The sequence below is a fragment of the Erythrolamprus reginae genome, chromosome 6 (genome assembly GCF_031021105.1).
Source record: "Erythrolamprus reginae isolate rEryReg1 chromosome 6, rEryReg1.hap1, whole genome shotgun sequence".
Classification (NCBI taxonomy): domain Eukaryota; kingdom Metazoa; phylum Chordata; class Lepidosauria; order Squamata; family Dipsadidae; genus Erythrolamprus; species Erythrolamprus reginae.
The window spans coordinates 69,108,938-69,135,637 of NC_091955.1; the positions used below are offsets into that span (position 1 = coordinate 69,108,938).

At 41.9% G+C, this 26,700-nt stretch overlaps 1 protein-coding gene across 2 annotated transcripts in view; it reads right to left on the minus strand.

Moving 5' to 3' along the window:
* Window positions 1–26,700, minus strand: part of KCTD17 (potassium channel tetramerization domain containing 17) — a 227,519-nt gene that overhangs the window by 191,084 nt on the left and 9,735 nt on the right. For both annotated transcript variants that reach the window (XM_070756187.1, XM_070756186.1), the window contains exons 3-4: window positions 6,181–6,272; window positions 2,257–2,352 (exon numbers count right to left, since the gene is read on the minus strand). In XM_070756187.1, coding sequence (XP_070612288.1) covers window positions 2,257–2,352; window positions 6,181–6,272 — 188 coding nt within the window. The remainder of the gene's footprint in view (window positions 1–2,256; window positions 2,353–6,180; window positions 6,273–26,700) is intronic.

Genomic DNA, 26,700 nt, shown 5'->3' on the forward strand with positions numbered 1-26,700 from the left:
CATCGGGTGGGAAAAACCGTGGTACAGGGGGGGAAACCGCGAAGTATTTTTTAATTAAAATTTTTGAAAAACCGTGTTATAGACATTTTGCGAAGTTCGAACCCGCGAAAATCGAAGGAACACTGTATTGCCAATTCACTATTTATGCCTACAATCTTACCTGCGCTTATTAAAAAGCACTGAAAACAATGGGAAACTCTGATAATCAGGCACAGGATTGCATGACAAGTTTTGCACAACAACACAGGTTTATTAAAAAGTAAAGCACCATACAGTTTAATGGAACTTATTCCAAGGCAAGCAGTCAGAAGTGGGGGTGGTGGGAATGACTAATAAAGTTTATTAGGTCGATAGCATGTTTATTTTCCTTCTTTGAATCTGGTGCGTGAATTACTTGTAAGAGCCAAGAGAGATGCACATGTGACGCCTAACTATGTTGCAGTATAGCATAAATGTTAGAATAGGATTACAGTGTTCCCTCACTTTTCGCGGGGGATGCGTTCCGAGACCGCCCGCGAAAGTCGAATTTCCGCGAAGTAGAGATGCGGAAGTAAATACACTATTTTTGGCTATGGACAGTATCACAAGCCTTCCCTTAACACTTTAAACCCCTAAATTGCGATTTCCCATTCCCTTAGCAACCATTTAAATTATTACTCACCATGTTTATTTATTAAAGTTTATTAAAAAAATATTTATTAAAGGTGAATGTTTGGCGATGACATATGATGTCATCGGGCAGAAAAAAACGTGGTATAGGGGGGAAAACCGCGAAGTATTTTTTAATTAATATTTTTGAAAAACCGTGGTATAGACTTTTCGCGAAGTTCGAACCCACGAAAATCGAGGGAACACTGTATATCATATATATCTGGACCTCTAGCATAAAAATGCTCTGCTTACCCTGATTCTATTATAGCCAGGATAGGACGGTACTAACTGCTTAGTCTGTATTTCTGGTGAATTACAACAGGGAAACAACTGACCAAAAAAGGGCTCAATAAACATCTCACTGATAAACAAGTTTACATCACTCCAGACAGGACGTTATACGATCAAAGGGGGAGATTTACATTGCCTGAAGCAAAAACAGGACGAGACTGTGATAAAGGAGATTGGTTGTGATAAGGCAGAAGGCTTCAGAGAAATTAGGTGTGAGAAACATTTGCTCAAAGGAAAAGTTTCAAGGAAATTGGTTTGTGGTATCTGGGGAAAAGGAAGGACTCAAAGATATGTCATTTTTGAAGTTATGTTATTGGATGTTTGTGTATCACTTGACATGTACGTGTAATTATCCCCATTTGCTTATGCTCCCAAATAAAAAGAGGTACAGAACTCTATACTGTGTCACTTCACCCAGAGAGAAAATGTGTCCAAGTCTTCTTTCTAGGATTCGCATTTGTGAGTGATCCCACACGGCTGGGTTGCTCTTAGCCCCTCTGAAGACATTGTCTTGATCAGGGACTTTGCTGCATCCACATAACTACATATTCAATTTTTTAAAAAGTTGAAGATTCCGAAATCGCTGTCAAATTCTACACTGGGACATATATATTCATAATCGTTTAATAAATTTAATAAAGAAATGAGATATGGGGCTACCTTTGAAAAGTGTTCGGAAACTTCAGATCGTGCAGAATGCAGCTGCGAGAGCAATCATGGGCTTTCCTAAATATGCCCATGTCACACCAACACTCCGCAGTCTGCATTGGTTGCCGATCAGTTTCCGGTCACAATTCAAAGTGTTGGTTATGACCTTTAAAGCCCTTCATGGCATAGGACCAGAATATCTCCGAGACCGCCTTCTGCCGCACGAATCCCAGCGGCCAGTTAGGTCCCACAGAGTGGGTCTTCTCCGGGTCCCGTCAACGAAACAATGCCACTTGGCGGGACCCAGGAGAAGAGCCTTCTCTGTGGCGGCCCCGGCCCTCTGGAACCAACTCCCCCCAGAGATTAGAACTGCCCCTACCCTCCTTGCCTTTCGTAAGCTACTCAAAACCCACCTCTGCCGCCAGGCATGGGGGAATTAAGACTTCTTCTCCCCCTAGGCTGATACAACTGTATGTATGGTATGTTTGTACGTATGCTGGTTTTATACATTAAGGGGTTTTAAGTTAGTTTTTAGTATTGGATTTTTACTGTATATTATTCATGTATATTGTTCATGACTGCTGTTAGCCGCCCCGAGTTTTCAGAGAGGGGCGGCATATAAATCCAATAAATTGAATTGAATTGAATTGAGATAACCTTGCATACCTGTTCAAAGCGCCACCCATCTGACATTGTAGAAACCATTTGTGTGAGCTCTTCCTCCTGACATTGCAGTACCCTGTAGACGTGCTTTGGTGGCACCTAGAAGAAAGAGAACAAGGAACAACAGATCATATCAGCAAGGACTTTCCTGCCTACCTGTCCAGATCTTCTATTAATAAACAAAGCCAGACAGTTGCTTCCCATCCTCAATTCTGGGTGCTAGTGAAGAAAACTCTATGCCAGTGATGGTAAACCTTTTCGACACCAAATGCCCAAAACAGAATGTGTGTGCATTTGCACGCTAGAATGTTGACAACAGCGCGCACACGCCTGTTTGGGGGACAGCTTTTTGGCTATTTTTATGGGTCGTTTTCCAGTGCCCATGAAGACCAGCTCGACAGAAACCATAAGAAGAGCAGCTGTTGATGCGCATGTGCCCACAGAGAGGGCTCTGCATGCCACCTCTGGTACGAATACCATGGGTTCGCCCTCATGGCTCTATGCCTGTGAGGGCGAGCCTATGGCACCCTATTGGAGGGCACACAAGACTTTGCCCTGTGTGAGCTCCAGCACACATGCGAGTGGGCCAGCTGATGTTCAGCCTTGGGAAAGGCCGTTTCACCCTCTGGATGCTTCAGGGAAACTTCCCTGAAGCCCTGGAAGCAAAAGAATCGCCCAACGGGAAAACCGGAAGTTTGGAAAAATGCACTTCTAGTTTGCTGTTGTGCTGTTTTTTTGCACTCCAGACGGTTTAGGGAAGCTTCCTGAGGCCCCAAAGTGCAAAAAAACAGTATAATGCCCAAACTGGAAGTTTCTGAACTTCCGGTTTGCCCATTGTGCTGTTTTTCACACTCCAGAGCTTCAGGAAGCTTCCCTGAACTCTCCAGAGTACAAAAAATAGCACAATGGCAAACCGGAAGTGCATTTTCCCCGAACTTCCGGTTTGCCCGTTTGGGCATTTTTTTCACCTACCAGGCTTCAGTAAGGCCTGTGCGCATGTGCCGGGGGAAGCGTGGGGTTTGTGCATGCAATGGGGGAGAGGGAAGGGATGTGGGCACATGCACGCATGCTAGCACACCTAGACACCTTTTGGCACACGAACCAAAAAAGGTTTGCCATCAGTGCTGTGTGCTATGGAAAACACAGAAGCAATCGACAGTTGTTGAAACATCTGCAGATGGGCATAATAATAATAATAATAATAATTATTATTATTATTATTATTAATATTATTATTATTATTAATTAGATTTGTATGCCGCCCCTTTCCGAGGACACGGGGCAGCTCACAACAACAATAACAATAATAGTACAGTGATCTCTCGATTAGCACGGGGGTTACGTTCCAAGACCTCCCGCGCTAATCGATTTCCGCGTTATAGTGGTGCGGAAGTAAAAACCACCATCTGCGCATGCGCGCCATTTTTTTCATGGCCGCACATGCGCAGATGGTGGAGTTTGCGTGTGGGCGGCGGGGAAGACCAAGGGAAGGTTCCTTCAGCCGCCCAACAGCTGATCTGCTCCGCAGCGCGGAAGCAGCGAGGAGCCGAAGATGGGGTTTCCCCGTTGCCCAGGCAAAGGGGAAACCCCATCTTCGGCTCCTCGCTGCTGCCGCGCTGCGGAGCGGATCAGGTGTTGGGCGGCTGAAGGAACCTTCCCTTGGTCTTCCCGCCGCCCAGGCAAAGGGGAAACCCCAAGATTGCTTGCCGCTTGCCGTATTGCAGCGAAGGAGGTGAAGCAAGGCTCCAAGCTGCAATACGGCAAGCGGCAAGCGATCTTGGGGTTTCCCCTTTGCCTGGGCGGCGCTGGGGCCATGCGGAGCCGCTCATCTAGGGGGGCGTGGACCGGCAAGGTGCCCTCCGCTCTCTCTCTTTCTCTCCCTGTTACCGGTGTGGTATAAGAGAGAGAAAGAAAGAGAAAGGAGGGCGACTTGCCAGTCCACGCCCCCCTGGATGAGCGGCCCCGCATGGCCCCAGCGCCGGACTCCACCGTTGCCTCCGCCCTTGTTCGGCTCTGCAGCTGAGAGGCCACGTCCACCCCCTCCTCGGTGTCCCCGGCACCCAGCGTCCCCACGCCGCCTCCACCTCCCGGTAATGCGCCCGACCTCTGCCTCTCTCTTTCTCTCTCATATACCACGCCGGCAACAGGGAGAGAAAGAGAGAGAGAACTAGCGCGGACTTATTTTTTAATTAATATTTTTTGAAAAACCGCGTTGCAGCGTTTCGCGCTAATCGAGACCGTGCTAATCGAGGGATCACTGTATAGTACAAATCTAATAGTTAAAACCAAAATTAAAATCCCGCCATCATTAAAAAACAATCAATACTACACAATCATACCATACTCAAATCTTATTAGTCAGAAGGGGGCGCATTAGTCTCCCCATGCCCAGCGACATAAATGAGTCTTCAGAGTCTTGGGGGAAAGCGAGGAGGGTGGGGGCAGTTCGAATCTCCCGGGGGGATTTGATTCCAGAGGGCCGGGGCCACCACACAGAAGGCTCTTCCCCTAGGTCCCGCCAGACAACATTGTTTAGTCAACGGGACCCAGAGAAGGCCAATTCTATGGGACCTAATAGGCTGCTGGGATTCGTGCGGTCCCGTAAGTATTCTGGCATTAAATTGAAAAGTTTTAGATGAGCAAGGAGAAGACCTATAGCTGCCTCGAGTCTTCGGAGAGGGGCGGCATAAAAATCTAATAAATAATAATAATAATAATATAGCTCACCAAGTGATCATCTTGTGGCAGGGCTGAGCTAAGGGTTAAATATCCAGACTTTTCTGCCAGTCAAAATAAGTAGTGCTGTTATGTGAATGATGTGGTTCATTATAAGGCAAAAGGAGTGAGCAGTTCTGAACTTGAAAGGAGGAGAGGGATATGAAATTTCAAGCCTGAAAATTTCATGCCTCGAAGTGAAACAATTTTGTGCTATTCTCACGTGGCGATTCAGAGCAAGCCCACACATGAGAATTAAAAGCGCAATCTGCCTTAAAAGATTTAGTCATTAGCTCCAGTTAAAAGAGATCTAGAAGTACAGATTTCAGTAACCTCCAGATGGGCTGGGATTTCATTTCCCAGAATTCCCAGCCCATATGGCTTTGATCAGTTGAGATTGAAACTGAAATTGTGCCAACACATCTGGAAGGCACCTGGTTGGGAAAAGCTGCAGTACTGTATGAGAATTGCTGCCAGACAAAATAGAAGATATATAGACAAGTATCTTAATATACCAAATCCTAGGTGGTTTTCTAGTTTCTCACTTCCCTCTTAACAACAATCAAAGTCCAGGTGCCAAGGGTACTGCCTTTTCACAGCTCCCACATATATTTTCCCCAAAAAATATGTACAGTACTGAATTTTCAAGAATCATTCTTTCCAATTGCATACTTAACACTGAATAATAAATACCCCAAAATTAACTGAGTTAAAACAGTCCCTGCTTTAACAATGAAATGCTGGCTTTTCTATTCCCAGTGTTATAACATTTATCAATGTTACAATACTGTTGTTGTTGTTGTTATTATTATTTATTGGATTTGTATGCTGTCCCTCTCCACAGATTTGGTGCGGCTAACAACAATGATAAAAAACAACATGTAACAATCCAATTAATAAAACAACTAAAAACCCTTGTTATAAAACCAAACATATACACAAACATACCATGCATAACTTGTAATGGCCTAGGGGGAAGGAATATCTTAACTCCCCCATGCCTGGCGGCGTAAGTGAGTCTTGAGTACTTTATGAAAGACAGGGAGGGTGGGGGCAGTTCTAATCTCCGGGGGGAGTTGGTTCCAGAGGGCCGGGGCCGCCACAGAGAAGGCTCTTCCCCTTGTTCAATTGTTTTGTAAAATGCAACTTAACATTCTGGGCACTTTTATTTTCAATTTCTCTTAAATATAATCCTGACATTTCCCAACCTACCTGGGTTATGGTGTAATCCTTTTCCTCCAGTCTGTCTTTTATTAGTCTGATTAGAGACCCAATGTTGTAGAATTCTGCTTCTTCCAGAACGCCTAATAATAGCAGAGAGCATAACAATAAAACGCTAAGTACTGAACAATCTCACTATCAAGTAATATTACCAGTAATTAAAATATAAACATTTGGGAATTAAACAGAAAATATTTGGCAGTTCTTAACTCACATCAGAAGAATATGCCAACATCAATATGACAAGAATGTGATGTCTTTCATAGTGATTAAATTTGGAAAGGCAATTAAAATCTATGGGAAGAAAGCAAGGCTACAATGAAAAATCACGCAAGGAAATATTTCTACTGCACGGATATTTAATACTAAATATATATTATAGCTCAATGTCTATATCATCCCAACTCACCTCACAGTGGTGCTGTTGTTAGGAAAATAGGAGGAGAAAGTTATGTTGGAATCATTTATAAAAATACTAACCATGGAATACAAACAAACAAACAAACAAATAAATAAAATAAATATTCAAACACACAATCCAGACTTTTTAAGGCAGAAACTATAAGACAACAGAAACAGAACTTTATCCACCAACATTAAACCTGCAAGTGCATCTCTTTTTCATATTTTTTACCTGCTGTAAAATGCGGAGTAAATTTTGATTTAAGAGAATCAGATTATCATAAAAACACACAACTGAAATAGATCTAAATAGATCCCCCCAAGCCTATCAATGCAAAAATTAGTAATGTAATATGAGAAATAACTAACCTTGTTCATACGTCCCATTCTAATTATTTTTAAAGGTATATGTACATTATATTTTTATTCCATTCCTAGCAGTTTCCATATCAAATTTATTTATGAACACTTCTCATTCTTTTTGTTACAACACTAATCTGTCTTCCAATACTTTTCATACAGGGTCATCATGTTTGATCTCTCTCTCCTCCTTCCAGCTCTATGGTTCTGAATCTTCTTCAAGTTCAATTTCCCTGGGGGGGAGAATCCCCGTCCATTACCTTGGGGGGAGAATCATAGACTCCCTCAGAGAGGGTCCGCAACTTGGGCATCCTCCTCGATCCACAGCTCACATTAGAGAAATATCTTTCATCTGTTCGCCCAGGTTTGCCTGGTGCACCAGTTGTGACCCTATTTGAACCGGGAGTCACTGCTCACAGTCACTCATGCCCTCATCACCTCGAGGCTCGACTATTGTAACACTCTCTACATGGGGCTACCTTTGAAAAGTGTTCGGAAACTTCAGATCATGCAGAATGCAGCTGCGAGAGCAATCATGGGCTTTCCCAAGTATGCCCATGTCACACCAACACTCCGCAGTCTGCATTGGTTGCCGATCAGTTTCCGGTCACAATTCAAAGTGTTGGTTATGACCTATAAAGCCCTTCATGGCACCAGACCACATTATCTCAGGGACCGCCTTCTGCTGCACAAATCCCAGCGACCAGTTAGGTCCCACAGAGTGGGTCTTCTCCAGGTCCCGTCAACTAAACAATGTCGCTTGGCGGGGCCCAGGGGAAGAGCCTTCTCTGTGGCGGCTCCGGCCCTCTGGAACCAACTACCCCCAGAGATTAGAATTGCCCCCACCCTCCTTGCCTTTCGTAAGCTGCTTAAAACCCACTTCTGCCGCCAGGCATGGGGGAATTGAGATATGCTTTCCCCCTAGGCCTTTACAATTTTATGCATGGTATGTCTGTATGTATGTTTGGCTTTATAATAATGGGTTTTTAACTGTTTTTAGTATTGGATTATTGTTATATGCTGTTTTATTACTGTTGTTAGCCGCCCCGAGTCTGAGGAGAAGGGCAGCATACAAATACAATCAATCAATCAATAAATAAATAAATAAATTTCCTCTACTTCTATTTCCTTCATAATTTTTCCTTCTTTCTATGCCTAGATTCCACCCCAAAAGCAATCAAAAGCTGTCAAGAATATTTGTGTCACATTCAGGATCTCTCATCATCATTATATTGTTCACTAACTCTTTCAATCATAAACAAATCAGTAAAGCTTTTTGATTTATACAGCTGGTCCTCGACTTAAACAACAGCTCATTTAATGACCATTCAAAGTTACAATAGCATAGAAAAAAGTGACTTATGACCATTTTTCACTTATGACTGTTGTGACATCCTCGTGGTCATTCAATTTACATTCAGATGCTTGACAACAGGTTCACATTTATGACAGTTGTAAAATCATGTGGTTATCTTTTGTGACCTTCTCACAGGCAAAATCAATGACAAAACCAGATTTACATAACAACCATGTTACTAATATAACCGTTGCAGTGGTTCACTTAACAAATGTGGCAAGAAGAGTCATAAAATAGGGCAACAAATTTTCCCCTTAGCATATATTTTGGGCTCAATTGTGGTCGTAACTTGAGGACTGCTTGTATTCCTTCCTTTTCCATGTGTACATGTAAACAGATTAAAACATAAACCCTGAATTCATGACAAACACATGTTTCTTAGCAAGTATGTGATAAGCAACCTGTCAGGGTTTGAAATAGAATCCAAAACTAAATCAGAATCTGGGGCAAAGTATTCCTCAAAATTCCAATTTATTTGCAGAACCATGTTGGCACATCTAGGAGAAACCCAAGTTGATAGTTCAAGCCCTTGTCCTATATCCCCAAGTTCATCGCATTAACCAATCTTCATCTGCCAACCTAGCAACATTCACCCACCTCCTTCTGTCCAGGTGCAGGAGGGCAAAGACAAAAGATGACCTTGACTAGCTAGAAACAATTTGTTATTGCTACATACAGACATGCAATTCCTCCTCCCAAATTCCTGCAGGAAAGCATGCATATTAAAATAGCATAAAGTGTGCCAGGCCAAAGACCCCAATTAAAAATGGTTTCGGCCTGACACAATCATCATTTTATTTAACTCTGGACAGTCCCAATGTTTATCTGATTCCCATCCATTCATTCAAGTCATTTTACCAAATCATTTTTCTCCAGAATTACATTCAATTAAGCCTGGTTCTTCCTTTGTCATTTGAGTGTTAGCATTAACCAAATCAAATTTTATCAAAACTAATATACAGTGACACCTCGTCTTACAAACGCCTCATCATTCAAACTTTTCGAGATACAAACCCGGGGTTTAAGATTTTTTTGCCTCTTCTTACAAACCCACCGCCGCTGCTGGGATGCCCTGCATCCGGATTTCCATTGCCAGCGAAGCATCCGTTTTTGTGCTACTGTGATTCCCCTGAGGCTCCCCTCCATGGGAAACCCCACCTCTAGACTTCCGTGTTTTTGCGATGCTGCAGGGGAATCCCAGCAGCGCAAAAACGGGCGCTTTGCTGGCAATGGAAGTCCAGAGGTGGGGTTTCCCAACAAGGGGAGCCTCAGTGAAATCACAGCATCGCAAAAACAGAGCTCCAGAGGTGGGGTTTCGAGGACTTCAGTGTTTTTGCGATGCTGCAATTTCACTGATGCTCCCTTCGCTGGGACTTCTGTTGCCAGCGAAGCACTTGTTTTTGCGATGCTGGGATTCCCCTGCAGCATCGTGAAAACACAGAAGTCCAGAGGTGGGGTTTCCCATGGAGGGGAGCCTCAGGAGAATCCCAGCAGCGCAAAAACGGGCGCTTCGGCTAGCAAAAGAGGTGAATTTTGGGCTTGCACGCATTAATCGTTTTTCCACTGATTCCTATGGGAAACATTGTTTCATCTTACAAACTTTTCACCTTAAGAACCTCATCCCGGAACCAATTAAGTTTGTAAGACAAGGTATCACTGTACTAGATTTTTAATATCGTTCAGTTCAAGTTTACTCCAGATACTGACTTTTATGGACATCCACAACTACCTAATGATACCAATTCATACTTTTTGACATGAATTTTAATCCTTTCATTAATAATTAAACTTAATTTCTCATTTCCACATTCCACTCAATAAGATTAATCCACTTCAATCAAATCTATTACAATTACACTCTTTTTCCTAGTTTCACATAAGCACTTGTATCTATTTTTTTTATTTGTTTTAATTTTTAAAATTATTATTAACAGTAGAATACCAAGCAATTTCAATATTGATAAAAATGTAGCAGTTTGTAATGGAAAAAAAATGTACACAGAGGTGATTAAACACAATAAAAAGAAACTATGGGAGGACGAGTAACAGAAAAAAATAAGAAATATCCATATAATTTTCATTTACCATCAATATAGAATAAATCCAATACTTAATCTTACTATTCAGTCTGAATCATATGGAAATCTATTGCTTTATGTTCTTATTTTTAGAGCAAAAATCTTTTCAAAAATAGATAAGGCTCTTATCTGAATTCATCAGGAAAATATATTCCTTTCCATTTACATAAGATTATCCTCTTTGCCAAGCCCCAGGCTTGATAAAACCAAGATCTTCATAAAATGACAAATCCTATATTTTAGGAATATAGCTTGACAGCCCATTTATATCTTAATTCTTACATTTCCCTACAAAGTTGCATATGCTGTGTTTTGCAGATGCTGTGTTTTGCATATGCAAAGTTACCATATGCTAATTTTCGGCTGAAACAAAGCTATGGCTGGACTAGACCAAATCATATTTTAGGGGAATATTAAATTGAAGCACAGATCAAAGGACGAAAGCTAAAGACAAAAAGGACTCTGAAAAGACTAGAATAGCAGAGAAATGATCTGATAAATACTGAACAGCTTGTAATTAATATACTGATCATTCAAATAAGATGAGTCTCTCTTCTCCCCCATCCTTACTACCATAAGTCATAAAAACTGACAGTTTTAAGGCAGTGTTCCCCAAATAGTGGGCAATGCTGGGGTGGGGGATGTGATCCCAGGGAATGTGGGTTTTTTTGCCGCAGAGTAGGGGGGTGGGGTTGCACCGAGCAATAGCACACAGCATCGAGTAGGAGATATAATGGTACCTCTACCTACAAATGCCTCTACTTACGAACTTTTCTAGATAAGAACCGGGTGTTCAAGATTTTTTTGCCTTTTCTCAAGAACCATTTTCCACTTACAAATCCGAGCCTCCGAAACTGTAACCGGAAAAGGCAGGGAGAAGCTTCCCTGGGGCCTCTCTAGGAATGTCCTGGGAGGAAACAGGGCTGGAAATGCGGGAAGAAGCATCCGTTAGGCCTCTCTAGGAATCTCCTGGGAGGAGACAGGGCCGGAAAAGGCAGGGAGAAGCCTCCGTGGGGCCTCTCTAGGAATCTCCTGCGAGGAAACAGGGCCTCCACCCTCCCTGTGGTTTCCCCAATCACACACATGATTCCTATGGGAAAAATTGTTTCTTCTTACAAACTTTTCTACTTAAGAACCTGGTCACAGAACGAATTAAGTTCGTAAGTAGAGGTACCACTGTATGAGGTGCATATAACAAACCCTTAAGAGACAGTATGGAAAAATATTTAAGAGGGATGAAAAGAAAGGAGAAGAGAGACGGAGATTATGAGACAAACGAAAGTCCCCCGAAAACTAAGATTATGAAATACAGTGTTCCCTCAATTTTCGCGGGTTCGAACTTCGCGGAAAGTCTATACCACGGTTTTTCAAAAATATTAATTAAAAAATACTTTGCAGGTTTTTTCCCTATACCACGGTTTTTCCCACCCGATGACATCATATGACATTGCCAAACTTTCGTCAGCCTTTAATATATATATATTTTTAATAAACTTTAATAAATAAACATGGTGATTAATAATCTGAATGGTTGCTAAGGGAATGGAAAATTGTAATTTAGGGGTTTAAAGTGTTGTGATACTGTTCATAGCCAAAAATAGTGTATTTACTTCCGCATCTCTACCGACTTTCGCGGGCGGTCTCGGAACGCATCCCCCGCGAAAAGCGAGGGAACACTGTATGACAAAGGGTATGTAGCACTTGGCTTCACTGTGACTATGGTGGGAGACAAGGAAAGGCCGGTATGTTTACTGTGTCTAAAAATGATAGCAGTGGACAGCATGAAGCCAAATAAATTAAGGTGTCCCTTAAAAACCCCAATCATGCTGATAAGTAGCTTGAGTTTTTTCAGCCGAATTGTGCTGAATATTGCAAACAATCGTCCCAGCAGAGAGTTGGAGGGGGGCATGAAATGTTTACTTCTTCCTAAAGGGGCGTAATAGAAAATAATTGAGAAACACTGGTTTAAGGTAAACAAATAATATTTTATTTATTTATTTATTATTTGGATTTGTATGCCGCCCCTCTCCGAAGACTCGGGGCGGCTCACAACAAGTGGAACAAATCATAAATAATCCGACAAATTTAAAATATTTGAAGATTTAAAAAACCCCATATACTAACAGACACACACACAAGCATACCATGTATAAATTAAACATGCCCAGGGGGAGATGTTTCAGTTCCCCCATGCCTGACGGCAAAGGTGGGTTTTAAGGAGTTTACGGAAGGCAGGAAGAGTAGGGGCAGTTCTAATCTCCGGGGGGAGTTGGTTCCAGAGGGTCGGTGCCGCCACAGAGAAGGCTCTTCCCCTGGGGCCCGCCAACCAACATTGTTTAGTTGACGGGACCCGGAGAAGGCCCACTCTGTGGGACCTAATCGGTCGCTGGGATTCGTGCGGCAGGAGGCGGTCTCGGAGATATTCTGGTCCAATGCCATGAAGGGCTTTAAAGGTCATAACCAACATAACCAATATGGAGCCCCTCCCCACCAAAACCCCCCAAATTGACCTCAAAAGAGAGGAAAGAAATTGTAACAGATGTATGTAACAGATTTGAAGAATAGAGATTTCAGAAGGGTAAAAGAGAAGACGCACTGAGTCGAATACGCAACTAAGAAGTGACTATCCTAAATAGATTAGTATTAGTAAATGTGGCATAAAACCTCACAACTTTCCTTTACTTTAGTATACCACCTGGATAACAGAATTGTCATACAAATGCAAAAAAAAACAAAAAAGAAAGAAATAGTACTTATGAAATCGCTACAGATCACACTGAATCTTAATAAAAGCAAAAATACTTGCATCAAAATTCATCATTTCAAAATAGCATAAATATTATTCATACTTCAATACATTTATTCTCAAATATCCAATTTTTTCATCTTCCAATGCATTGGATTCATTTCATTATAATAAATATGCCCTGTTTCTGAATAAAGAATTTAATAAAAGAGGGGTGATTTCCTTCTAGAAGCTAGAATGAATTCTGCAAAGAGAAAATAAATTAACCACCAATGCCAAATGATCCCTTTCTACCTAATTTGAAAGTAGATCACTTATCCCAACAACTTGTTATTGGCTTGGCATGATATAAGACCAAAAAAGCATGGAGAAAAATATTTCTAAGCATAGAAATATTTCTGCCATGAAAAACTTCCATGTTTTTAATAGGAAAGTGAACACAAGAATAAGGGGGCACAGTCTGAGGTTAGTTGGGATCAGAAGCAACATGAGAAAATATTATTTTACTGAAAGAGTAGTAGATGCTTGGAACAAACTTCCAGCAGACATGGTTGGTAAATCCACAGTAACTGAATTTAAACATGCCTGGGATAAACATATATCCATCCTAAGATAAAATACAGGAAATAGTATAAGGGCAGACTAGATGGACCATGAGGTCTTTTTCTGCCATCAATCTTCTATGTTTCTATATAAGTAGAACCATTCTCAGTAGCATGGCACTTAGTAGTGTATAAATGATTACTGTTATGCAACTAAGTGTAGAGGAGATTCTTCCGTTTCTCCAGCACAGTGAGTCTATATTTAGTAGAATATGTGCATGTGAATAGAACCAAGCCTGTTAAAACAATCCAGAAAGAGATGCTTCAGATTCAAAAGGACATTTTTTAATTACAGAAATAGCATGCTGAAATAAAAAGTTTGCTTCTCCGAGTTTTCTACTTCCATGAAGATAGGGAAAGAGAGAGAGATGGGAAAGGGACCGGCCAGGACAAGGAGGGAAGAGTTTTTTGTTCTTCCTAATTTCCTCCAATTGGGAACAGGAAAACAAAAATAAAAAGAGGAACAAAATAAGATACTTGGCAGCTCACTCATAACATTCTTACACAGTAAGAGGTTCAAATGCCCACTGATAGTTCTCTAACACAAAATTGTAACAACATTAAAAAAGATCCAGATATCTTCAAAGTACAGTGATACCTCGTCTTACAAACGCCTCGTCATACAAACTTTTCGAGATACGAACCCGGGGTTTAAGATTTTTTTGCCTCTTCTTACAAACTATTTTCACCTTACAAACCCACTGCCACAGCTGGGAAACCTCACCTCCGGACTTCCATGTTTTTGTGATGCTGCAGGGGAATCCCAGCAGTTCGCTGGCAACAGAGGTCCGGAGTTGGGGTTTCCCAGCGAGGGGAGCCTCAGTGAAATCGCAGCATCGCAAAAACACAGAGGTCCAGAGGTAGGGGTTCGAGGACTTTGGTGTTTTTGCGACGCTGCAATTTCACTGATGCTCCCCTTTGCTGGGAAACCCCACCTCCGGACTTCCGTTGCCAGCAAAGCACTCGTTTTTGCGATGCTGGGATTCCCCTGCAGCATCTCAAAAACACAGAAGTCTGGAGCTGGGGTTTCCCATGAAGGGGAGCCTCAGTGGAATCCCAGCATCGCAAAAACGGGTGCTTCGTCTGGCAAAAGGGGTGAATTTTGGGCTTGCACGCATTAATCGCTTTTCCATTGATTCCTATGGGAAACATTGTTTCGTCTTACAAACTTTTCACCTTAAGAACCTCGTCCCGGAACCAATTAAGTTTGTAAGACAAGGTATCACTGTATATGCTGCAAGCAACCCATAATAGTTCTAGACATACCCTTAAGTACTCATTCCATTGTTAATGATCTATTCAGGGTGAGCTGAACTTTTTATTTATTTATTATTTATTTGTTTTGTCAAGTACGCATTGGCACTATACAAAAGATATAACAATGTTTATAAACATGATACCAGTAAGAGAGAAACATTAGGACAGGGGACGGTAGGCACTCTGGTACACTTATGCACGCCCCTTACTGACCTCTTAGGAATCGGGAGGGGTCAACAGTGGATATTCTAAGGGTACAGTTCGGGGGGTTAGGTGATGATACTACAGAGTCAGATAATGAGTTCCATACATCAACTACTCGGTTACTAAAGTTGTATTTCCTGCAGTCGAATTTGGAGTGGTTTACTTTAAGTTTGTATCTGTTGTGTGTTTGTGCATTGTTGAGGTTGAAGCTGAGTTGGTTATTGACGGGAAGGACGTTGTAGCAAATGATTTTATGGGCTATACTTAGGTTGTGTTTAAGGCGACATAGTTCTAAGCTTTCTAAACCTAGGATTGTAAGTCTAGTTGCATACGGTATTCTGTTGCGAGTGGAGGGCTCTTCTACTAAAGTATCTCTGGACATTTTCTAGATTGTTTATGTCCGAAATGTGATGTGGGTTCCAGACAGATGAGCTGTACTCACTACTAAGTCATCTCCCATGGGTTCATGTAGCCTAGAAAATTATCCCAATGTATTCTGGAACATTCCAACATTTTCATGGACAACTCTTGTGGAAACCAATCCTGAAGTGTATTTTCCCCTCAACAAATGTATACATGTAAGACACTCACATATGTGTATTCAGTCTTTTAGATTAAAAAATCTCTCAGTTGTTTTGGGAAAAAATGGGAGGTATTTCGCCTTGACCTCCTGATAGAAAGGTGCAAAATAAATCTAACAAATGAACAAACTAAATAAGCACATAGATAGACGTGATCAAGACTAACCTTGATTAGTCTATCTATTCACACTTTGCACTCCCACTTCTTTACTCATGTTCAGCAGTTATACAGATGTTGTGATTCAGCCTGAGGCTGCTCAGGGACCAGCTGTGTCTCTGCTGGCTCCATGCCCGGAGGAGGATGACAGCGCAGAGGAGGGGGCTGAACAGTCGGACGGGGGAGAGGAAAATCAGGAATGGGATGAAGGAGAACAGCATGAGAGCCCCGGGGGGGGGGGGCTCTCCCCAGCCAGTAGCTTGGAGTCATTAGGTGATGACGCACAAGTTGTCATTGACATGAGACAGCGACGTTCAGAGCAACGAAAGGAGCAGTTAAAGAGATATTTTCACCATTGAAGTAGAAACAGCTGGGTTTGGGTGTGGTACTCATCAGCAGGGTTTAAAAGGCAGGCAAGCCCTTTAAGCCATGTGGAGTGTTATCAGCTTGGCGTGGCGTTATCCTGTCTTGTTTCTCGGAGTCTCTGTTCCTGGCTTGTGGCCCAGCAGCTTTGGAAGATCCGTGGGAGGTATAGGTCTGCTATCTACAGCCTTGGCTTGGCAGCAAGAATTCTGTATTGCTGCATGGACTTTTGGCCTTCGTGAATATATCTGAAGATACAGCATTTTCCTGTTTGTAAGGACATTTTCTGTTACCTGTGTTTTTCTTGAATTTTATAAAACTGCCTTTGCCTTTTACCAGTGTGTCTGGATTCTCTTTTTGGGTTGGTATTGGCTTCTGGAGTGACCCAGACAGAACATACAGATATGTTAGTTGCTTTCTAACTCTCTCAAGAAAATGTACTACACCCGTAATTTTTCAAGAAGAAAGCGAGATTCTTTTTGGATAAATATAGTAAATGCTAGCTGGTCATTAAGTCGTCCATAGCAAAGCATACCAATGGCTTGTTTAGATACAAGCACTCTATGCTAACTAAGCTATTCTGGCTTATTCAATATATAGCATTTTTAAAAAATCCTGACTTAGTTTTATTTATAAATCTATCCAGTGAGTTAAATCTTTTCAGCCACTAAACCCAACTGATTTCCCATATGGAAATCTGACAAAATTGTGCCTATCAGAAAAATAACTTAAACCAACTCGACAGATGGTTTAAGAATAAATTTTCATCTATTTAGTTAGCTTGATTTATAAAGCCTCCCACTCGGCACATAACTCAGGGCAGTGTACATCATTTGTAAACAACAATTAAGTCCATATAAAATGACTTAGAAATAAAAACAAAATTCAAAACATAAGGACATTCAGTGCTGGGAAAAATTAAACCAACAGAATTATTCTGTTGGTTTAATTTTCCCACTGCTTGGGAAAAAGTTCATATTTTTACGCCCTCCGAAAGGCTGGAAAGGTTGGGGACAACCAAATCTTAAGGAGGAATTGTGCTCCAAAGGGAAGGAAAGCAACAGAGAAGGCACAACTCCCACACCTTGCCTCATGACACTGTCTAAGTGACACAACATTGTCAACCGGGTTTGATTAAACTTTGCCCTGCCAGATCTAACCAGAAGAGCAAAAATAATCAAAGATTATTTTCCAGTCCTGAAACAGACCAGTCCTGTGTTATGAAAAACTTCATAATGAGAACCAGGATCTTGAACTAAAGTTCTGGTAATCAATGTAGCTCATGAATGTAGCTATCATGGGCTTTCCCAAAAATGCCCAAGTAACACCAACACTCCGCAGTCTGCATTGGTTGCCGATCAGTTTCCGGGCACAATTCAAAGTGTTGGTCATCACCTATAAAGCCCTTCATGGCACCGGACCAGGGTATTTACGAGACTGCCTTCTGCCGCATGAATCCCAGCGCCCGGTTAAGTCCCACAGAGTGGGCCTTCTCCGGGTCCAGTCAACAAAACAATGTCGTTTGGCAGGGCCCAGGGGAAAAGCCTTCTCTGTGGTGGCCCCGGCCCTCTGGAACCAACTCCCCCCGGAGATTAGAATTGCCCCCACCCTCCTTGCCTTCCATAAGCTCCTTAAAACCCACCTCTGCCGTCAGGCATGGGGGAACTGAGATATTCTTTCCCCCTAGGCCTTTACAATTTATGCATGTTATGTTTGTTTGTAGGGATGTTTGGTTTTTACAATAAGGGGTTTTAGTTGTTTTAGTATTGGATTTATATGATGTTTTTTATTACTGTTGTTAGTCGCCCCGAGTCTACAGAGAGGGGCGGCATACAAATCCAATAAATAAATAAATAAAGTAGAGAAGTATCCTATTCACATATCTGCATTTTGGGACAGGAGCAGCTTCTAAGAGGTCATTGAGGACAGCCCTTATGGAACCATTGTAGTAATCCAACTATGAGGTGACTAAGGCACAAATGACTATGAGGAGAGCCTATGATTCAGACAACTTGTGTTGTTCCTTTTAGAACAAGAGCTGCACCTCTCCCAAACTGCACATTGGATAAATTTGGAGGAGTGCTACTCTATCCAGAAAGAAGATGAGAAGTCTCTAGATCAGATGGTCCGAAAACGCACAACTACTTATATTTCAAGGGTTAAGTCTGACACTGTTCCCCCTCAACCAGGTTCCTATAGCCTCTAAATATTAAGACAGAGCATTGATGGTATCATTTGGAAGGCCCAGTGTTGAGATGTACATCCAGCTCCATGCCTATGGATGATCCCATCCAGCAATCACATATAAGCAGGAGTCAGAAAAGACCAAGCTTCAAGCTATCCTGCAAAGCAAGAACCTTGAGTTAGACCTCTCTCCACATCTCCACAACATCATCAATTTGAAATGGCCCAAGAGGAAAGAGAACCACAACAACTCCATAATTTCCAACAGTCCAAAAGGATATAATCAATGGTATCAATACTGTCAAAGAAACCAGTAGAAATACCACCTCTACAGAAGTCCTGCCCCAAGTCAACAAATGAAATCAATGCCATTTATAAACTGTACCCAGATTTGAAACCCTACTGGGAGAGATCTAGAAATCCACCTCATCTAGAGACCTTTGAAACTGCAACGTACTTTCTCAGCAACTTTCCCTAAAAAGGTAGCAGTCCAGAATTAACGAACACAATCAGATCCAGCATGATTTCTTGAGGTGCAGGGAAATGGATTAGACCAGGGGTCCCCAACCACCGGGCCGCGGACCAGTACCGGGCCGCGGGGCATGTTGCACCGGTCCGTGGAGTCAGCAGCTGCCGGCCCTCATGCCGCCACCCCCTCCCTCCAGCGCTTCGCCTCCCGCCGGGCAAGAGGCCTCAGGAGGCAGGTTCTGCCGGCCACAGGACGATGGACGGGACAGAGGGGCGGGAAGGACCGAGAGGCTCAAGCCTCTTTTGGCTTCTGCTGCGGGGCGCTTTTGCGTTTTTGGCTGGGGAGAGGCAGGAGGGCTAGCCTGACCCCCTCTCTCCAGCGCTTAGCTCCCGCTGGGCAAGAGGGCTTGGGAGGCAGGTTCTGCCAGCCATAGAGCGATGGCGGTAAAGAGGGGTGGGGAGGACCAGCACCCCCATGCTTAATCCCGCCCCCAACCACACACCTTTCCGCTCCCACCAGGCCATAGAAAAATTGTCTTGCTGAAACTGGTCTCTGGTGGAAAAAACGTTGGGGACCACTGGATTAGACCACCACCTCTTTCAAGGATGAATCACTGTTTGGAGTCAACCCACGTGCTCCAGTTAGCCTTAACTAACTAAGCAGATTATATCACCAAGGACACAGATATTTGATTCATGAAGAAACACTTAAATTTAATTTTCAGTCATATCCATTAACTCAGGGGTGTCAAACTCAATTTCTTTGAGGGCCACATCATGGTTGTATTTGATCTCGGGGGCGGGGGGCAGCTCAACATCACTCACACCTATGGAGATCCAAGCTATGTTCGAGAAAATGGGCTCCTGAGCTCCATTTTCGGCTGCAATGGCCTTCTGCAACCCTCTGCCAGTGAAAACGGAGCTCAGGATGGTGGTGTACGGCCTTTCTAAGCTCTGCTTTTGCTGGGAGAGGCACCACAGGGCAGTTCTTTGCTGTTTCCAAGGTAGCCTCACAAGCCAGATCTAAGATCTCTGCAAGCCAGATCCAGCCCCTGGGCCTTGAGTTTGACACCCCTTCACTATCTAGCTCTATTTATTTATTTTTATTTTATTTATTGTTAGAGTTGGAAGTGACCATGCGGGTCATCAAGTCCAACCCCCTGCCTAAGCAGGAACCCTATAGCATCCTAGCCAAATGGCAGTCCAATTTCCTCTTAAAAATGTCCACAGTATTGGAGTTCACAACGTCCGCTGGTGGTTGATCGTTCTGACCGTCAGGAAGTTCTTCCTTATTTCCAGGTTGAATCTCTCCTTGGTCAGCTTCCAGCCGTTGTTCCTCGTCCGGCCCTCCGGTGCCCTGGAGAATAAAGTGATCCCCTCCTCTCTAATCCAATGATGGCCAAATAAAAACTTGTTGGATCTATTTTGCTCTTTTTATTTTTATCACAGCGGATATCAATATCCACTAACTAGATTGCTTCTTCATTGCTTATTTGACCCCTATGACAATCATTAAGTGTTGTACCACATGATTCTTGACAAATGTATATTTTATTTTATGTACGCTGAGAGCATGTGCACCAAGACAAATTCCTTATGTGTCCAATCACACTTGGCCAATAAAAAGTCTATTCTATTCTAGAATTATCAGCCAAACAGAAGAGCAATATTAAGGAATTAGGAATTTCTAGCCCAAAATATCAGCGACCAGGCTGCAATTGGTAGCTGGGGAATTCTGGAAGTTTTGAGGTTAGTATATTTTAAAGTTTCTGAAGTTGAGAAATATTATCCTAAAGGAAATTGGTATGAAATGACTGCTACATAAACAAATAAAACGTTGTCTTCCATTTTGTTTATCTATCATCATTTGCATCCCCATGTCTCTTCCCTAGAGGGACCCTTGTGATCATTTCAGCAGCAGGCATGTGGAGACACCTAGGAACTAGCATTTTGTTATTCACCAGAATGATCTATTTGGACCCGAAGCCTTAGTAGGAACCTCACAATATGTCACTTTCCTTCCTCAGAAAACTAGGGGAATATATTTCTCACCCCACAGCCACTCTGAGTCTGAAAGCTGTGGGGTGAGAAACAAGGAAGTACCGGTAGTTTCTTTTTCAATCACCACAGAGCAGTGGTTTCCCTCTGCTGGCTGGGGAATTCTGGGAGTTGAAGTCCAAATAGCTTCAAGTTGCCAAGGTTGGGAAACACTGCCACAGAGAATTAGTGTCATCATCATGACAACGATGTTGTTGTTCTTTTCCTTTGCCTCCTATACTAGAGTAGTATCCAGAACTAGAACCAGAATAGAAATAGGATAAAATATTTATTTATTTATTTATTTATTTTATTTTATTTTATTTGATTTGAATGCCGCCCCTCTCCGAAGACTCGGGGCGGCTAACGACAATATAAAAAGACAATGTAAACAAATCTAATATTAAAAATAATGTAAAACCCCCAATTTAAAAAAAAAACACTCATACATATAAGCATACCATGTATAAATTCTATAAGCCTAGGGGGAAGGGAAATTTCAATTCCCCCATGCCTGACGACAGAGGTGGGTTTTGAGGAGCTTGCGAAAGGCAAGGAGGGTGGCGGCAACTCTGATATCTGGGGGGAGCTGGTTCCAGAGGGTCGGGGCCGCCACAGAGAAGGTTCTTCTCCTGGGTTCCGCCAAACGACATTGCTTAGTCGACGGGACTCGGAGAAGGCCAACTCTGTGGGACCTAACTGGTCGCTGGGATTTGTGCGGCAGAAGGAGGTCCCAGAGATATTGTCATTTCAGATTCTTCAAAAGTGACCAGTTAGCTTCTTGTAACATGCTAAATTCTAAACTTAGGTTACCAAGACATGATTTTTGTTTGCACATAACATGTCCCCAAATAAACCAGACATGGGTTCCCATAACATATAGCTGAATTCTTATTACACATGCTACATCTTTAATCTCATGTGCTGTTGGTCTGAACTCAGTCAGTTCTTCTCCCTATTCTTACTCCGCTTTTGTGCTATAAGGAAATTGGGCTTTGAATAATTCAGACAAGTGCTCTCACCACTGCCAACTACTCCCACAAGGAAAGAAAGCTGTCAGAACAGAGAAACTGAAAATGGTGTAACTCTGTGAATTAGTTCATCAGCTTCTTTCTTTCTAAATTAAAAAACCCCGCTTTATTATAAGCATATCATCACTTTACTCTTCAAGCTGATGTTAAAAATTAGAAGAGACACAAGAGAATGAAATACTAAAAGCAAAGTAAAAAAAAAATAAAAACAATGTGAGATATATTTTTGGTGTATAAGACTAAAAGAGGGTGGAAATATTGCTGCATCTTATACACTGAATACTGCCATTTATGGCCTCCTGAAGCCCAATCCCCACATCATATTTTTTTCAAAAATTGGCCCATTTTTGCAAAAAAACAGGGTGTGCAGAGGGTTTGGGAGGCCTGCAGATTGCTTCTGGGGGTTTGGAGAAGGCAAAAATGCCCATTTTTGCAAAAAAGGGCAATTTTTTTTTTGCATAAACGGGGGCGGTTTTGCCTTACCCCAGACCCAAAAAGCACTCTGCAGGCCTCCCAAATCCTCTGTGCACACTGTTTTTTTTTGCAAAAACGGGTGAAAAATGGGCCCATTTTTGCAAAACATGGAGCAAACAGAGGGTTTGGGAGGCTGCAGAGTGCTCCTGAGGGCCAAGGAGGACAAAAGCTTATTTTTTCTTGCTTACCTCTTTGAAATCTTGGTGCGTCTTTTACACCGGTGGGTCTCTAGTTCAAATAATACAGTAGCTTTCAATATCAGACTTCCTCCTTCCTTCCCATTGTCTTTTATCCGTTACTGCTACATAAGCATTTATACTCTTTTCCTTGACCACTGGAAATTACAGCTTGTATCTATTTGAATGGTTTGCTCTACTGTTTAATTAGCTGATAGTTATCACAAACAAGAGTGCCACCAAAATATGTCATTGGCAGCTGGTTGTTAGGATTTCTGAGCACAGAACAATAAATAGCATTCAACAGAACAATAACTCTTTTTTTTTTGAAGGAAAGACGCTGCTTCTTACGAAGTCAAAAACCAAATATTTAGAATACCAAGCATCCGTGTGTTTACAAGGGTACAAACCATCACCCTTGCGATGTACTATTTGGCCCGTTTCTCATTTTCCCAACACAGAGCTGCACGAAGGGAATGTAGGCAATTAAAAATAGATGGTAGAGCCAAAGCAAAGCAAGGACCACAGTACAGAAATAAATAAATACAACTGCTCTTTAATATTGTTTTCAAGTTCAGAGTCTCAACCCCATTCAGCATAGGGTGGGGCGGGGTGAGTACAATATCCATGCAGGCCTCTCCAAGTGGGGCAGTAGGAATTGCCAACTTTCATTATAAAGAAAGACCCAGGCGAAGAGCCTTCTCTGTGGCGGCCCCGACTCTCTGGAACCAATTCCCCCCCCAGATATCAGAGTTGCCCCCACCCTCCTTGCCTTTCATAAGCTTCTTAAAACCCACTTCTGTCGTCAGGCATGGGGGAATTGAGATATTCCCTTCCCCCTAGGCTTATAAAATTTATGCATGGTATGTCTGTATGTATGATTGGTTCTTTAAATTGGGTTTTTTTAAATTACTTTTAATATTAGATTTGTTTACATTGACTTTTTACTGTTGTTAGCCGCCCCGAGTCTGCGGAGAGGGGTGGCATACAAATCTAATAAGTAGGTAGGTAGGTAGGTAGGTAGGTAGGTAGGTAGGTAGGTAGATAGATAGATAGATAGATAGATAGATAGATAGATAGATAGATAGATAGATAGATAGATAGCAATCTCTGACCCAGATTAAGATAAAATGTGCAATTAATTGATTATGATTGGGAATGAAATATGATTGTAATATTAAGATGATTATTAACTGAAGATTTAAAATAATGGTTTGGTTAATTTTTATATTGTTTTAATATTGTTTTAATATTCATATAATAATACAGTTCGGTTTTTCTTTTTGTTCATCTTGCTCCTTTTTTCTTCTCTTTTTTTCCTTTTCTCTTTTCTTTCTCTTTCTTTTTTGAAATATAATTTTCTCTCTTTTTTATTGTTGGTAGTTAAGTTTTCTTTTTTGTAAGGGTTTTGAGAGAATACCCAAGGAGGAGCAGGCACTATGGCATATTTGAAGTACTAAAGGAGAAGGATATTAACTTAACAAGGTTTAAAAGAAATTAAACTTGAATTCAACTAAAAGAAAATTAGATATCTAGATGACAAAATTAGAGGACAAGGTTGGGGGGGTTGCATTGACACCGGAAGTAATTAATTTGGAATCAATATTTTTTTTGGGGGGGGGAGATTAATTATAAATAATGTACTAACTCGATACTGTTTTTATTATAATATGAAAATATTTCCAAATGTATTGAAAAAGTCTGTATGGAGAAAAAAAAAAACCATCACCCCCCCCCAAAAAAAATAAAGTATGCAATTATTATTCCGCCCATTTATTTTGTAAGAAACTAGGCTGCCCCGTCTCTCCTTTCTTCTCCTCACTTCAGCTGCTAGATTAATGTCCAGTAGCCTACAAAAAGGGGCAGGGGGGAGGGAGAAAGGGCATCCACCTTGGGTGCAAGCAACAAGGAGACGAGGCTGAAGATCAGAAGGCAGCTAGCAGCAGGTGTGCAGTAGTAGTCAGCTGGTTGATGTGGCACAGCAGCCATGGAAGCCCTTCAAGTCAGTCTTGTCTCCTAGCAACTACCCCCTGCAGCATTTTCCAGAAGAGACACGCTAGTTCCCTCTTCCTCGGTCTGAAAGTAAACAACTGGCCAAGGTCAACCAAACTGACTTCATGCCTCAAAGTGGGATTAAAAATCAAAGTTTCCTGATTTCGAGCCTGGTGTCTTAATCCTTAAACCAGGGGTCCTCAAACCAGCTATGGTGGTTGGAGAATTCTGGGAGTTGAAGTCCACAGGTCTTAAAGTTGGCCAGTTTGGGGATCCCTGCTTTAGTCTGAGGAGGAGAGTGTTGTCCTTCTTGAGCAAGATTGATTGATTGATTGATTGATTGATTGATTGATTGATTGATTGATTAGATTTGTATGCCGCCCCTCTCCGTAGACTCGGGGCGGCTCACAACAATAACAAGAACAATGTAAGAACAAATCTAATAATTTAAAAAACACTAAAAATAAACCCATTTATTTATTTGTTCATCATTTATTTATTTAAGGTTTTTATTAATATTGTTTCTTCATTGCTTATTTGACCCCTGTGACAATCATTAAGTGTTGTACCGCATGATTCTTGACAAATGTATCTTTTTCTTTTATGGACACTGAGAGCATATGCACCAAGACAAATTCCTTGTGTGTCCAATCACACTTGGCCAATAAAATTCTATTCTATTCTATTCTATTCTACCCTACCCTACCCTCCTACCCTATCCCATTCCATTCCATTCTTTTATTTATTCGATTTTTATGCCGCCCTTCTCCTTAGACTCTCAGGGCGGCTTACAACATGTTAGCAGAGCCAGCATATTGCCCCCACAATCCGGGTCCTCATTTTACCCACCTTCAGAAGGATGGAAGGCTGAGTCAACCTTGAGCCGGTGATGAAATTTGAACCGCTGACCTACAGATCTACTACGGTCAGCTTCAGTGGCCTGCAGTACAGCAGTCTACCTGTATTTTTCTGAAAGTACGTCACTAAGCAGATCACATTGGCTTTTACGTGATTTTACCGAAATACAGCAGTGTCTCAGGGGAGTCAAGAGAGATGATGGAGGACTGGGCATTGTGTGTGTCTATGTGCAATCTTTCAATGCAAGGCCCATCGCTTTTGTACACATGTTGTGACATCATAATATGTACCAAAGGATAGACTTTGCAGTGCAGTTTGATTTCCCCCTTCAATCTGATGAAAACAAGCTATGGTAGAAGTTGCCGCACAAACGTGCCGGGTGAAGATCTAAAGGCAAGCAAACTGCAACATGACAAATATTTCATTTTCCTTTCAAATCTCCTGTTGTCGGAGCAATTTGAAAATCTCTGCCCTACACCAAAATGGATCTTAGCAGTAAAACAAATATGCTGGCTATAGGTTTAGCGTAGTACGTTTATGCGTCCTTTAATTTTTTTAAGGGACATATAGTACAATTTGCAAACATTAGTTTAATGATTGTTTTGAAATTCCGAGCAGTGATAAAAGTGACTTTTGTCCATTTTTCACACTTACAACTTTTGCAGCATCCTCAAGAGCCTGTGATCAAAATTGGGACAATTGGCAAGTGGCATGTATTTGTGACATGTATTTGTGACAGTTGCAGTATCCCAGGGTCATGTAATCATCTTTTGTGACCTTCCGACAAGCAAACTTAATGGGGACCTTCCGACAAGCAAACTTAAGACTCACTTAACAATAATAATAATAATAATAATAATAATAATAATAATAATAATAATTTATTAGATTTGTATGCTGCCCCTTTCCACAGACTCGGGGCGGCTCACAACAACAATAGTACAGTATAACAAATCTATTTTTTTTTTAAAAAAACCCATACATAAACTATATAAGCCGGGGGGGGGTGTTATCTCAACTCCTCCATGCCTGGCGATATAGGTGGGTCTTAAGCAATTTACGAAAGACAAGGAGGGTGGGGGCAGTTCTAATCTCTGGGGGGAGTTGATTCCAGAGGGCCGGGGTCGCCACAGAGAAGGCTCTTCCCCTGGGACCCACCAGACGACATTGTTTTGTCGATGGGA